Consider the following 12,814-nt stretch of genomic DNA (forward strand, 5'->3'; position numbering starts at 1 on the left):
AAAAAAGTTTTATTTGTGTTGCTGGAGAAATGGTGAAATAGTTTTTGAAAGTATCTTAGTAAATTAGTAAATTATTCAAAAATCTGGATCATGAGAATGGTTTACGGACATTTTTCCTTTTATGAATTGTTCATTTTAGGAAGTCAAGCTCTTCCTATGACGTCAAATCACCCGCCGTCAGGGAATTTCCAGGTGTGATCGATCAGCCTGAAAAATTACCCATTACCTGGCCATTACAGCCTCCGATCCGTTAAATGGCAATTTTATGCCGCTGCTTTAGCGGCCTGGCGGTAAATCATCGGAAGAAATTATCACCCCCGTGGAACCATATCCTGTGAGTCGAAACGTGAGTACGTTCGTGCCCCGGTCAGAATTGCCTGATAAAATCTTGAAATTTTCATGAAATGCTTTTAGTAACAAAGTCAGCGCTGGCAATACCGCATGACTTGAGTTCGAATCCCAAAATAAACATTTTTTTGTTCAACTTCTGCTCGGGACGCCGCTGCAATCGCTCCATTTGATGCACCCAGGGACATTTCCCGGCGTGAACTTGAATTTCACTGTCCGTCGCGTGTCTCGCGGGTCGTTCCGCCGCCGAAGGGGGCCGTCCATATTGCATGCATTTGCATATTGATTGCACCGGTGGGGCGGAAAAATAAAACAAAGAGTTTCGTCGTCGTCGATCGATCGAGATGATAGTTGTTTTCAGTTGTTCGATGGGACGAATGATTACTGGCCATTAAATTGGAATGATTTATTTTGCCCGCGCGGATGATGATCACCTCGGAACGGGGACGGACAGGAGAGGAAGATGGAATGGTTGGAGGGGTTAGTAGAGATGTGAAATGTCCTCAGGGCTGCTCGTCGGATGAAACTGAGTGTTGAAGTCAATGCCGATCCTTGGGACATTCAATATGGTGTAGGAATTGATGTCTCTTCCTTTGTCTTGTTGGAATTTTGTCTTACATGCTGACCTGATAGGTATTTGAAAGACCTTTCCAATGAGTCATGAATAACAACTTCCGGTTTGATTAGTCTCACACCCTATGGCCATGGAGCCTTCCCAAATTACTTCCTAGTCACTTTTCATTGCCAGCAGGCCAGGGCCAGAGCCACCAACCTGCCTGCCAGTACCTGTCGAAAGTCAATTCAATATCGCACTCCCGCCGCGGGCCATCAACCACCGCGCGATCTGCCTAACCATATTTGATCGCCGAAACAACAATGAGTTTTTCATCTCGCGCAAAGCAAATCATATCTCCGAAACAAGACCCCGCGGCCCCCGGGTCGTCCAATCTGTAGTGGTCACCCGAATAGAACATAATTGTATGGACACGGGTCGAACGCGTTGAGGTCCGCGAAAACAATTATCTGCTTGAGCGGACCAGCAACACATGCTCTGTGGTTTACACGAAATGAGATTTGTGCGGCCTTGTAGTACAAACCTACAAAGCGGACCCTGAAACCGATCTTGGACAGCAGTGACTTGGTGTACGTCTATCGATGGAGTAAGATGGAAATTGTTGTCCAACCTTCTAAAATTGAAATCAGTTTAAATCTGTAAGATCGTAGCTTGGATGGCACGTAGACGAGTAGATTGCAATTTATTCTTAGTTGAAGTCCAGTTCTGCACTTTGACATGGCAGGCGCCGTTAATGACCAAATCTGTCCAACAAGCTTCCAAAAAAGTAAGGAGGCAAAGCGTTAATGTCCGACTACGCTGATCGTAGTGGTACAACAACTGCCAAACTACCCTACTCTGCCGCATCCAAACTGCAAGCTGCTCCTCTCAGCTGTCCCACTCGAACCATCCGTCATAATTGGTGCGTGGATAGTTGTCGACCTGCGATTACCCACTTAACTTGAGCGCCCCATCACTAACGTCATATCGCTGGTGACCCGAACTTGGCCGTTTCTGTCCGGGCGACCTGGCCGCGATTCTGAATACATGCTCCTAATTGAACCTTGACCGACCGTACAAGATGTCGTTCGTCATCTTCAGCTCGAGTCGTCGGCCGGAGCCGACTCATATGCAGATCTTCGCACATATGATGGCGCAGAGTCTGATTCCGGATCGGCTGATGATCCGCCAACTCTCTGTTTAAAGGAAGTGCGCTGAAACGAGGAGGAAAGGTTGATTAAATTATAAACACTTTATAACACACACACGGCTTAAAGTAGATGATACGCGACCTCTTCTGGGCCCGTATTAGGGTGACGCTTGCGGCGGCGTGAACAATTTGCAAGATAATTTGATAGATGAGGTCGCGCATTAGTGACGGGATTGAAATTAATCTTCGAAAAGCCATTGTTTCGGCGTCCGTCGTCGGAGTCCAAGGACCGCACCTGGCTGGCTGGCCTATACCTGTCAGCCAGGCCCGTATCCAGGATTCTTCAATGGGGGGTGTTTTCCCTCATAAGGCGTTAGGGGTGTATGCACGAGGTGGTCACTCCAAATATATTGCATGTATTTCATAAGTTGATCCGTATGTGCATCCATATTTACCATATTTACGTGCATACACGATTCCTCTATAAATTTTATTTCAGTGTTTTTTCACAGCTGTCATCGCAAAAGCGCTCACTGCTGATTGTTTACAAAACAAAACAAATCTCTTGGTTCTTACTGTTCTCCGGCCAATTTTTTTGGGTCGCAAGGTTGGGTAGAATTCCGGTGAGTAATCGGGACGGAGTTGAAGCTACGTTAGTTCCCATGCAGCTGAGATTCAGTTGCATTTCCCGGCCGGGAGATTCGCTGATGCTCTATTATCATCCGGCAATTTCTAGGGTCAGCGTAGTAAAACCGGATTTTCCATTGTTTTGTGTTGAAATAAGTGCGTGTTCCGGACTCAGTAAGGCTAGCCAGCAAGCGAGATGGTAACCCTGGAGGACAAGTCGATCGAGCTGCTGGATGTGGACCCGCAGGAGACGGAGGAATACGAGGTGGCGGTGGTAGTGCTGGACTCCCAGCGGAAGGGCAAGCGCGCCGTCGTCAAGACTTCAACGCGGCAGACGCACTTTTTGCCCGTGATTGGCCTGGTTGATCTGGAGAAGCTAAAAACGGGCGATTTGGTGGGCGGCGTGAACAAGGATTCGTATCTTATCCTAGAGACACTTCCGGATGAGTATAACGCGCGCGTCAAGGCGATGGAGGTGGACGAACGAATCACCGAGCAGTACAAGGACATTGGTTGGACAAGCAAATCCAGGAACAGATTGAGGCCGTCGTGCTGCCGATGACGCAAAGTACACGTTGAACCTGGAAATTCATCCGTCGAAGGGAATACGCAAACAAAATCGACCTTCCTGAAGTTGGCCGGCCCGCAGCTGGTGCAAATTCATCGGAGACAGTGCCAAGCTCGTACGGGACGCGTTCGCACTGGCCAAGGAAAAGTCGCCGGCGATTACTTCCTGCACGCGTCTCAGCCTTAATTCTATTTTTGTATTGTTAAATATGATGAAAAAATAAACAATATCGACCCCTCCTCTTCCTTTTCCCCCCATGCGACAACGCGTACGGTTGCACCGCAAATTATTTGCCGAATTTGTCATTTGTTTGACCATGTGCATTGAACGATGACACCTTGATGACAATGTTTTACTTCTCGGAGTAGATGCAGTGGGTGGGGAAAACGACCGTCCTCCGGCATCGGTTCGCCCGCAGTTTCTTATAGTAACCACCCACGATCGGGGCTAACACAGAACCGCCCTTTAGCTTTCCCGACTCCCGGAGGTACTCCACAAACGTCTCGCTCCATTCCTTTGACCTCTGCTTGCGCTTCTTCTAACTCTCCCCGTCGGTATCGCCATCAAACAGCGGCAAGGAAACGTCCGGTCGGAACGCCTCCACTAAAGTCATGTCACTTTCCGCGGTGAATTTTTTTCGCCCGCTGCGGACAAACACCGCCACCGGCTGGAACTAGACTAGATCGCGGGAGTCTTATCTTTAGACTCGATCCGGCGGCACCATACTCCATCATGACGTACTCGGTGTTCCTGCCGTCGTCAAACAATTCCGACCCCAGCCGCATTCGCTTCTTGAGTAAAAGTGCTGTCGTTTCTGGTCCCGCTGTCGCAATCTTCGTAGGACACCGGAAATTCCGCAGGTGACAAAAAATTCCTTAAGCTGGAAAAAATAATTTATTGGAGCGGTGACAGTTTGAAAACGAAGGAAACAAACAAGTGACAGTTCTGAACTGTCATTATCCACACTGAACAAAATTTCGTTCCGAACATCGTGCAGGTAAATAATATTTACGATATTTACCAAATATTTACGGAAGTTAATCCAATGCGCTACGGATCAACCATGTGCCCAACCCCGTGGGTGTATGTGTGTTATAGGAAGGGCGTATACAGTCAACAAATGCGTACCAAACAATAACGTGAAATTTGCTTTATATATTGTAGCAGTAATGCTAAAAAAATATCTAAAATTCAATAAGTTCATGAAAATATTGTTATTCTTGCATATATCATTGATGTGATATATGTGATAGAAAATATTGAATTAACGTCATTGAATCCTTGATAGTTAAGCTGACAGATTTTTTTTTCTTGTCAAATGTAACATACCAACCAACAACTTTTTTTTCAATCCTCGTCATATCACACAATAACATTTTTAAACATTTTCGAATCAATCACATTTCAGAGAACAGTTTGTAGATAAAAAAGATAATATCGTAAAAAAACATTGATTTGTCCGTACAAGTTTCCATAGAAGTTTGACAGCTGCCCATACAATTGCTTACGAGGCCATTTCACGAAGCGGAACACCACTCGAAATTGACTTTTTCTGAACATGCCTAAAATTTAGCGGAGCTGTTTATCCTATCGAAACATGCAAAATCCCTCCTTTTTGGCACCGCCCCAAAGTTTTACGATTTTCATCTATTTTTTTTTTAATTAGTTTTCAAATGGCCATGTCTTGGATACAAAAAAGCAAAAATCGACTGCTTTTTTTAAGAAACGCTGAATTATATGGCATCATCAAATTTTTTATTCAAATCAAACTTTACTTGTCAGGATAAGTTAATATCTCTTGAGAATTTCAAATTTATAAGCTTAAAGTAGCAGAATTTACCTACATCCATCCCTGCATCATTTATTCTAATTGCTCAAAATGCTGCCATGTTTGATTTTAATCAAAATGTTGACGCTGAATTGAATCAGCGTCAAGTGTTTTTTTTTAAATTGCAGTCGAATTGCTCTATAATTTTTTTCCAAAATATTTGACAATATTTTTTTAACTGGCGAAAATCGCAAAGCTTTGGGGCAGTGCCAAAAAAAATAGAAGATTTTTGCATGTTTCGATATGATAAACAGTTTCGCCAAATTTCAGCAGGATCAGAAAAAGTAGATTTCGAATTTGTACTTTTTTGTTTCCAGTTGGGGAGAAATGACCCTATATATAAAAAAACACTTTGGCGTACATAGTCAAAGTTGGATTTGGATCTGGCCGATAACGATCTAAGTATTTTGTATGTAGGTATGTATGTATGTATGTATGTATTTGAACCCACGCCTTGGCAGGACTTGGCCATGACCACAGTTTATTTCAACTGAGACGGTTCGGTTAGTAACCACCATATATCTCAAGAACCTTTGAAGCGAATACCTTTCTCTGGCTAACGATTTCTTCTGCAATTGTACTGACAAAGATCGGTAATGCAGATGACTCGGGCCAGGCAATCCACGACTCCCTCGTCCAGTTCATGAGTATATGAGATGGCCCTGGGCTGTTTTGAGACGGTGTTATTAGTTCTGACATTATTTCGCCACTACGGATCAATTCAGTTCTAGAGCATTAACTCCATGATGGCCGACTGGTTAGCGTCTCATACCATCAATCCAAAGGGTGTGAGTTCGAATCCCACCCACCTAAAGGTTTTCTGTTTCCATATTTCAAGGGAACCGACCGGGATTTGATCCCTGAACCTTCTGCATTCGAGGCAGAAGCCGCAACCCTTAAGCCACGGAGCCGGTATAACGATCTAAGTATTTTACTAACAAAATCCAGGAGGGCCTATCCAGTTAGTCAAAGGCTTTATAATAAAAATAGCTGGCCGTTTTTAGTGCGATTTCGATTTTTCGAGATTTTTATGAGGGCGTATTAAGCTAAACTTTAGTTTTTTTCAAGGCGTCAGCGATCAAAGCTTTTTTTATATTTTCTTGAGGGCGTATTTAGTAACAGTTGATTTTTTTTCAAGCCGTCAACGATCAAAGTTATTTTTTAAATAAATTATTGAGGGCGTATTTAGTTAAAAAAATTTCAAGGCGTCAACGATCAAAGTTCTTTTTAAATAATTTTTATGAAGGCTTATTAAGCGAGAGTTTAGTTTTTTTTTTCAAGGCGTCAGCGATCAAAGCTTTTTTTATATTTCCTTGAGGGCGTATTTAGTGGAAGTTTTTTTGCAAGGCGCCTACGATCAAAGTTTTTTTTTTTTAATAATTTTTTGAGGGCGTATTTAGTGAAAATTCTTTTTTCAAGGCGTCAACGATCAAAGCTTTTTTTAATAATTTTTATGAAGGCGTATTAAGCGAGAGTTTAGTTGTTTTCAAGGCGTCAACGATCAAAGCTTTTTTATATTTTCTTAAGGGCGTATTTAGTGACAGTTGAATTTTTTTCAAGCCGTCAACGATCAAAGTTTTTTTTTAATAATTTATTGAGGGCGTATTAAGTGAAAAATAAAATTTCAAGGCGTCAACGATCAAAGTTTTTTTTTAATAATTTTTATGAAGGCGTATTATGCGAGAGTTTAGTTTTTTTCAATGCGTCAGCGATCAAAGCTTTTTTTATATTTTCTTGAGGGCGTATTTAGTGACAGTTGATTTTTTTTCAAGGCGTCAACGATCAAAGTTTTTTTTAAAATAATTTCTTGAGGGCGTATTTAGTAAAAGTTTTTTTTTCAAGGCGTCAACGATCAAAGTTTTTTTAAATAATTTTTATGAAGGCGTATTAAGCGAGAGTTTAGTTTTTTTCAAGGCGTCAACGATCAAAGCTTTTTTATATTTTCTTAAGGGCGTATTTAGTGACAGTTGAATTTTTTTCAAGCCGTCAGCGATAAAAGTTTTTTTTTATAATTTATTGAGGGCGTATTAAGTGAAAAATAAAATTTCAAGGCGTCACGTTTTTTTTCAAATAATTGATTGAGGGCGTATTTAGTGAATGTTTTTTTTAAGGCGTCAACGATCAAAGTTTTTTTAAAATTATTTTAATGAAGGCGTAATAAGCGAGAGTTTAGTTTTTTTTAAGGCGTCAGCGATCAAAGTTTTTTTTTAATTATATTTATGAAGGCGTATTAAGCGAGACTTGAGTTTTTCTCAAGGCGTCAACAATCAAAGTTTTTTTTAAATATTTTCTTGAGGGCGTATTTAGTGCAAGTAGAGTTTTTCTCAAGGCGTCAACGATCAAAGTTTTTTTTTTTAATTTTCTTGAGGGCGTATTTAATGAAAGTTGGGTTTTCTCAAGGCGTCAACGATTAGTTTTTTTTTTGCAAATATTTTCATGAGGGCGTATTGAGTCCCGCCCGTGTGGATCAATCGGACCGCGCACTGGACTCCAATCCAGAGGTCACCGGTTCGAATCCCGCGGCGGGCGCTCTAGAATTCTTTGTGTAAATATGGGTATTCGGCGCCGTCGCTCCGTGCCATACTTTCATACACTTAGGAGCCCAGGGCGGCGAAGTCCTTGTAGATAAAAAGGAAGACACTAGTGGTTGGTACTAGCAATGGTTGCCGACAGCTATAAAGTCAACTTCGTTTTTTTTTTTTCGTATTGAGTAAGAGTTTACTTTTCTCTTGGCGTCAACGAACATAGTTATTTTAAATATTTTTAGATGGGCGTGTTTTGTGAAAGTGGAGTTTTTTCGTAGCGTCAAATGTTTTTATGAGGGCGTATTTACTGAGAGTTGAGTTTTCACTAGTGGTGTATCTAGTGAGAGTAAAGTTTTTCTTTGGGTGTCAAATTTTGATAGTCATAAAAAATGGCGGCCCTTCGGGGCGTTAGGGGTGTAAACCATTTTTTTCCATGGGAGGTGTTGAACACCCATAACACCCCCCTTAGATACGGCCCTGCTGTCAGCCCTAGGGGCATCATCTCCCTTGGTCGCGACAACAACAACACTTCCGCGTTTGTTCGGCCGCCGCCAATGTTTTGATTGAGAGATGCGCTGCCTTTGGTCCCCATAATTACGGCAGGGGCTGATTCTGATTAAATGTTATTAGTTTGACGAAGGTTTCTCACACATAAATGGTGCGGAAAGTGAATGGGGCAGGTTTGGGTACTTCCAGCTGGTGGAATCCTTGACTCATCAGGATGTGTGTTTGTGTGTCATAATGACTGGGTGGCATAGGTGAAGTTCAAGACGTTGTGATGATTATGTTTATTTCTCAATTCGGTTCAACTAATTTTGTCGTGCAAGCTATACTGAGGCGTTAATCAGATTAGATATTAAAAGATTCAAAGATTCAAAGATTCAAAGATTCAAAGATTCAAAGATTCAAAGATTCAAAGATTCAAAGATTCAAAGATTCAAAGATTCAAAGATTCAAAGATTCAGATTTTGACAAATAATGCCTTATGTTGTAACAGTAATGTTAAATCGAATCCTTTGAATTTCAAAAAAAAAAAAAATCAAATTTCAGCTGTTCAAGTTGCTACACACGCCGTTCGATGACCGTCGAACAGGTCCGGGCGAAAAATGGAGAAGAATTATGCAAATTATGCTGATAAACTCTTTTATAGTTTTATATTCCCATATCGTTAGCGCAGCACACAACAACAGCCTCGGTTGTGAGTTTGTGGTGACGCTGAGCTTCGAGAACATCTCCAGACTTTGAGGACCGCTTTTTTCGCGTTCAAGGCCTAGGAAAACAGAGCGCGAAACCTGCTCCTCTCTCTCGCGACTGTATGACATCATCGCGGGTTGGAAGATGAATTTGTAGAAAATCAATAAAAAAATCTTCCACATTGGGCAGCATTTTTGGCCTGACTTTAGGCAATTTCTTGGATCCCAGAGGAAACCACAAATTTCACGCTGGGAGCACTCCGGTTTGGCTCTCCAGGAAAGATGCAAAGTAGGAAGGAAGTTTTGAGGGGGGTGTTTTGCTCGATGACCCTTTTCTTTCCGTTGCAAGTAGGTCTTTATTTACAGCGTGGAGCTGGGAATCGGGACAGCAAGTGTCCTGCTGGGATTCTTTGGAAAATGACATAAATTGTTATCCTGAACGAAAGCGAAACAATATTCCAGGACCATTTTGGTTTCATTCGAATTGGCAGGTTTTTTTCCTCTGCATTTATATATGCTGCGAATCAATTTGCATATTCCATTCCCGCGAGACATGTGGATTACTGATTGAGAAACGACTTTATAGAATGAAAATTACAGCTGATCGATAAAATCAAGAATAAAATTTTGATCAGCATTAATTTTATGTGTAAACATGGCGGTGGTGAATAAAAAACGCTCATAAACCGGGAATTGCTGTTACAAAGCTTTCGCACACTCTTTAGGAGAGCCACAAAAAATCAGTCTCAAATACTTAAATTTTTACGAGCAAATTAAACACGCGACCGCTCGCACAAACCCATACTGGCTTGAGACCCTCAGTCTGGGGCCGGACAGATCAACGGAATCAGATATCAAACGCGATAATGTGGTGCCGCGGTTGTTCTGCTCAAATTCATTCATTGTGATGGTGGGCCTCAATCATTCAACAAGAATATTTCCTTTCCCTTGAGATTTTCTAAATCTATTCGAATGTCCAAATTGATGGAAAGTCAGCAGGAGTTTGGATCGTAAAATAGATCAAACTATGAGTATAATATTATAACTAATTGTTTTAGAATCTTTGAATCTATGAATCTTTCAAGCTTCGAATCTGTAATAAAGAATAATTTCAGCAAACGATTATTTTTATTTTTTTAAGCTAATTGCCATATAAAAAACAATTTCACTCATTCACAATTTGCAATTTTATGCTTGGCATGCACTTCTGAAAATGTTTGCTGTCTGAAGCAACCAAAACATAATTCAAATCACTTTGCCCTCCTTTTTCATAAGCCAACCGCCCAGCTTCATGCGCTCCAAATTCATAAACAAATATCAAAATATTCACCACCCCAACGCTACACAGGTGAAAAGTATAAAACATTATTTAATTTAATTTAAAAATATTAATTTTAAATATATCTATTTGAGACGTTTTATCCTTTATTGTTGTGTTAAAACTGATTTCAAACAGTTTTGTAGATTTGACTTTTGATTGGGTCCTAAAATAAAGCTTAAATTTGCGATATTATTGATCACAACGATAAAGCTTATTTTTCTGAGTACAATGACCCATTGAACGACCGCAAAGGATTTACAATGGATTTTTAATTCAATTTTTAAAAATTAACTCCACGGCACTTCTTGACATAAATTTTGCCTTCCTCACTGAGGTAAGGCTATAATCCTGCTCTAAAAATGATTTTTTTTATAAAAACGTCGTAGACCCACCTTCATGTATACATATCGACTCAGAATCGAAAACTGAACAAATGTCTGTGTGTATGTGTGTGTGTATGTGTTTTTTTTTTTTTTTTTTTTTACAAGGTCGGAATCTGCTATCAGACACCTGAGAATTCATTTCTCAGGTAGTGTGGGGTTGGGAAAACAAAAGAGTTTTCCCGACCCACTAAACCAGTCCTTGAACGCCGTGCCCTTTTCCCCCCGGGACCACCTTTCGGTATAACTTCGGGGGGAGGCGTTGCATTTTCTGCACTAGTCTACTTACAGGATCCATGCCGGGTACTAGAACCATTTCCTGTTCCACATACATATGAGTCCATGCGAGGGTTTAACCGCGCCCAAGAATCGCGTTGCTTTTGATCGGCTAGTCATATGCAGCCCTCTCCTTGGACCATCGAGACGTGTACCGATTTGGTAGAGCCGACCGTCATAACGTGCTCTCCTTCACAGCCACACTCGTGGGTTCTCGACTCCTGTGACCATCGAGACGTGTACCGATTTGGTAGAGCCGACCATCATAACGTGCTCTCCTTCACAGCCACACTCGTGGTTTTTCGACTAGGCTCCTAGTCGTTCCTCCTCTGATCGTCTCTCCATTTCCGCTGGAGAGCCGAAGTGATCTGCGTCACCGCTCCGACGACCGCATTCCACTTGGCGATGTCGCTGCACATTCTTCGCACCACATTATCCGGGCTGGAGTCTGCTCCGATAATGGCCAGCATTTCGCTTCGCGCTGCCTCGAAGCGAGGGCAGCCGAACACCACGTGCTCCGGTGTTTCCTCGCAATCGACGCAGTCCGGACAGAGAGGGGACTCTGCATGTCCGAACCTGTGCAGGTACTTCCTGAAGCAGCCATGGCCCGACAGGAACTGTGTGAGGTGGAAGGTGACCTCTCCGTGCCTTCTGTTCACCCACGCGGATACAGACGGGATCAGCCGATGCGTCCATCTGCCTTTCTCCGTAGTGTCCCACTCGCGTTGCCACCTTGTCAGCGATTCGGCTCTCGCGGCTTCCCGGATACCTCTCGTGCCTCTTCGGGTGTAGCACACGGTGTCCTCTTCTAGTGTGATTCCGATGGGGATCATTCCGGCTATGACACCAACTGCTTCCGACGAAATGGTCCTGTACGCGCTTGCAACCCGCATGGCCATCAGTCTCTGCGTTCTGTCGAGCAGCGCTCGATTTCGCTTCGTCCCCAGCGCCGTCCACCATACCGGTCCGCCGTACCTAAGTATGGACGTCGCGACACTTGCCAAGAGGCGGCGCCTACTGCTCCTGGGTCCAGCGTTGTTCGGCATCATCCTCGACAGTGCCATGATCGCCTTAGCCGCCTTCTCGCAGGCGTAATCGACGTGGCTGTTGAAGTTCAGCCGGTCATCCACCATCACCCCGAGGTACTTGAGCGCTCTCTTCGAGTGCACGACGTGTTCTCCAACGTGTATCTGGGCCTGCTGCACCTTTTTGTGGTTACTGACCAGTATCATCTCCGTCTTGTGGTGAGCGATCCGCAGCTTCACCTCGAGCATCCAGTTCTCGATCATTGCGATTGCCTCCATAGCCAGCACTTCGACCTCCTCGACATTTTCGCCGGTTACCGTCAGCACTATGTCGTCTGCAAAGCCAACAATCTCTACGCCGTTGGGTAGCCCCAGTGTCAACACTCCGTCATACATTCCGTTCCACAGTGCTGAACCCAGAATGGATCCCTGCGGAACTCCCGCGGTAACAACAACGGTTTTTGTCCATCGGCAGTGTCGTAGACCAGCACGCGGTTCTCGAAGTAGCTCTTCAAGATCATGCACAAATAGTCAGGCACCTTCATTTTGTGCAGCGCTGCTGCTATGGCCGCCCAGCTCGCACTGTTGAACGCGTTCTTGACGTCAATCGTGACTATTGCGCAGCAACGGTTCCCCTGCGTTTTTTCCTCCGCGCTTCGTCGGCTTTCTCGACCACTTTCCGGATGGCGTCCACCGTGGATCTCCCTTTACGGAAGCCGAACTGCCTCGCTGCTAAGCCATGCTCGCTCTCCGTGTACTTGGTCAGCCGGTTAAGGATGATCCGTTCCAGAAGCTTTCCGAGGGTGTCCAGCAAACATATAGGCCTATACGATGATGGGTCCCCCGGTGGTTTGCCTGGCTTTGGCAGCAACACGAGCTTTTGAACCTTCCACGGGTCGGGGAAGTGTCCTTCGTCCAGGCATTTCTGCAGGACTGTTCGAAACCTATCCGGGAATGCTTGAACCGCCGATTTCAGGGCGAAATTCGGGATTCCATCCGGGCCGGGAGCTTTCTTCACCT

General features: G+C 43.5%; 1 protein-coding gene across 1 annotated transcript in view; it reads right to left on the reverse strand.

Annotated features, from left to right (window-relative positions):
• Window positions 1–3,860: 3,860 nt before the first annotated feature.
• LOC6044353 overlaps window positions 3,861–12,814 on the reverse strand; it is a 42,236-nt gene continuing 33,282 nt past the window's right edge. The window contains exon 5 of the mRNA XM_038250411.1: window positions 3,861–4,069. Coding sequence (XP_038106339.1) covers window positions 3,861–4,069 — 209 coding nt within the window. The remainder of the gene's footprint in view (window positions 4,070–12,814) is intronic.

This window comes from Culex quinquefasciatus, chromosome 2 (assembly GCF_015732765.1).
Source record: "Culex quinquefasciatus strain JHB chromosome 2, VPISU_Cqui_1.0_pri_paternal, whole genome shotgun sequence".
Classification (NCBI taxonomy): domain Eukaryota; kingdom Metazoa; phylum Arthropoda; class Insecta; order Diptera; family Culicidae; genus Culex; species Culex quinquefasciatus.